This window comes from Chinchilla lanigera, unplaced genomic scaffold (assembly GCF_000276665.1).
Source record: "Chinchilla lanigera isolate Chin_1 unplaced genomic scaffold, ChiLan1.0 scaffold00057, whole genome shotgun sequence".
NCBI classification, from domain to species: Eukaryota; Metazoa; Chordata; class Mammalia; order Rodentia; family Chinchillidae; genus Chinchilla; species Chinchilla lanigera.
Genome location: NW_004955458.1, coordinates 3704114 through 3706484, shown reverse-complemented (window position 1 = coordinate 3706484; position 2371 = coordinate 3704114). Strand labels below are relative to the sequence as shown.

General features: G+C 56.0%; 1 protein-coding gene across 1 annotated transcript in view; it reads right to left on the bottom strand.

Annotated features, from left to right (window-relative positions):
* The window catches only part of Pa2g4 (proliferation-associated 2G4, 38kDa), a 10079-nt gene extending 9298 nt beyond the window's left edge, over positions 1 to 781 (bottom strand). The window contains exon 1 of the mRNA XM_005397287.2: positions 181 to 781. Within this exon, the coding sequence (XP_005397344.1) occupies positions 181 to 268 (88 nt within the window). The 5' untranslated portion in view covers positions 269 to 781. The remainder of the gene's footprint in view (positions 1 to 180) is intronic.
* Positions 782 to 2371: the final 1590 nt, after the last annotated feature.

Here is a 2371-nt window from a genome sequence, read left to right as displayed (position 1 = left end):
CCTCCGCACCCCAGCCCCCGGCTCGACAGACACCCGGGCTTCCCACACGCCGACCCGGCGGAGCGGTGCGCGCCCCTCGGGAGCTCGCTCCGCAAGACCCCGCCGCTCCAGCCCCTCCGAGGGCAGCCCGGCACCTCTCCCTCTCAGCCTCGATTCCCGGACCCCCGAGGCCGCACTCACGGTTGGCGATGTCGCCCCCCATCTTATACTTGGTCACGACCAGGTCTTCGGCGATAGTTTGCTCCTGCTGCTCGTCCTCGCCCGACATCTTCCCACCAACACCGCCGCAGCTTCGTTTTCCCTGAGCCGCCGACTCCGTTTCCCTTCCCAGCCGCACACTGTGCCCAGAGGCCCCTCGATCCGCGAGGAGAGCGCGAGCGAAAGCTCCAGCAAGCAAGGGAGCGGGCGGGCAGGCGGGTGGCAAGAGCGAGAAGCTGCGAGCGCGCGGGCTGAGGCGCAGAGCACGCTGGGAGAACGAGTCCTGCTCACGGCCCGCTTTCAAACGCCTTTGTACGCTCAGGAACTACAACTCCTAGCCTGCCCCTCGCGCCCCTCTCCAGGCCCCGGGGCCTTGCCCTCCTAGGGCCTCGCACGCCGGAATCGCCGGGCACGCTGGGAAGGGTCAGGCTCCGGCGGGAAGGCGGAGCCGTTGGAGAGCAGTAGCGAAAGCGTGGTCTCTCCGGGAAGGATCACGTCCAAAGGAACGCTGAGCCAGAGGCGTAACGGGGGAGCGGGGGGAGGAGCGCGGGCTGCGCGAGGACTAGGATTGCAGGTGGCGGGCGGGGTGGAGCCGGGTGGAGTCCAGGCGGGTAGGCACGCTCACCTAGGGCGGGGAAGCTGGGCGTGCAGCCTGCGATCCCTGGATCGGCAGGCGCGACCGGCCCTGCCGGTGCAATCGTCCTCCTCTGCTAGAACCGGGAGGGGCTGAGTGGACGTGGAAAACCATAGAAGGGTGCCGGGGAGCGGGAGCTCCTTGGGCAGTCAGGCCAACTGGGCGGCCAGACTCGAGGGATTATCTATTTTCTGTGGCCTGCTAGGGTGGAGTGCAGACTTTCCTGAAGTAACAATAGTTACGCAGTAAACTTTGGTGGGGCACCGAAGGGCAATGTCCAGAAGGACGATCTGATCGCTTTTTAAAATTTGATCACTCATGAGAGTAAAGTTCTGGAGTGTTTCAAATTTCAGTCCCATGAAGGTCAAAGCACATGCAAAGGCCTTTCCTGCCGGGTATGGGGACCCACTTGTAGTCACAAGGCTGAAGCAAGAAAACCACCAGAAGTTCAGGGCCAGCCTGGGGCACATAGTGAGTTCAAGGCCAGCCTGAACTACCATAGACCTTCTCAAAAATAAACAAAAACAAAAACAAAAAAACCTTTAAAAAATCCCCCCAAGCATACTTAGTTGTTGCCCTGTAGCGATTGCTAGTAAAACCCTTAAATGAAAAGGGCTCTGCCCTTTGCTGATTTCTTTGGTTTTTGAAAAAGCATCTATGTAGCCCAGGCTGGCCCCAAACTCAGATCCTCCTACCTCAGTATCTTGATTGTTGAGGTTACAGGTGTCCACCACTATGCCAGGCCACTATGTTTGCTTTAAAATTATTATTATGTTTTTTTTGGGGGGGTTTTCTCCGATACTGGGAACCAAACTCACGACCTTGCACTTGCCAGGCAGACGCTTTGCCGCTGAGCTAAATCCCCAGCCCCTGTTTGCTTTAAAATTATTTATATTTATTTATTTTTGCCTTTTTGAGAAACGGTTTCACCATGCAGTTCAGTCTGGCCTTGAACTCACTTTGTAGCCCAGGCGAACTTGGAACTCACAGTGATCCTCCTGCCTCAGCCTTAGCCTCCTGAGTGCTGGAATTACAGGCGTGCGCCACCACGCCCTGCCAAATGATATTTTAGGCCAGGCATGGTGGTACAGGCTGCTGTAATCCCAGCGCTTGGGAGGCTGAGGCAGGAGGGCAGTTTTTAGTTTGAGACCAGCCTGGGTTACAAAGTGAGCTCAGGGGCTGGGGATTTAGCTCAGCAGCACAGCACCTGCCTGGCAAGCGCAAGGTCATGAGTTCAGTTCCCAGTACCACAAAAAAACCCACAAAAAACAAAGTGAGCTCAAGGCCAGCCTGAACTGCACAGCAAAACCCTGTCTCAAAAAGATAAATAAATAAATAAAAGAATTTAGGGGCTGGGGATTTAGCTCAGCGGCTAAAAGCGCCTGCCTGGCAAGCTCAAGGTCGTGAGTTTGGTTCCCGGTACCGGAGAAAAACCAAAAAAAAAAAAAAAAAAAAGAATTTAAACCAAGTTTGATGGCATACTCCTGTAATCCCAGCACTCCTGACGCTGAGGCAGGAGGATCCTTGCAAGTTCAAAGC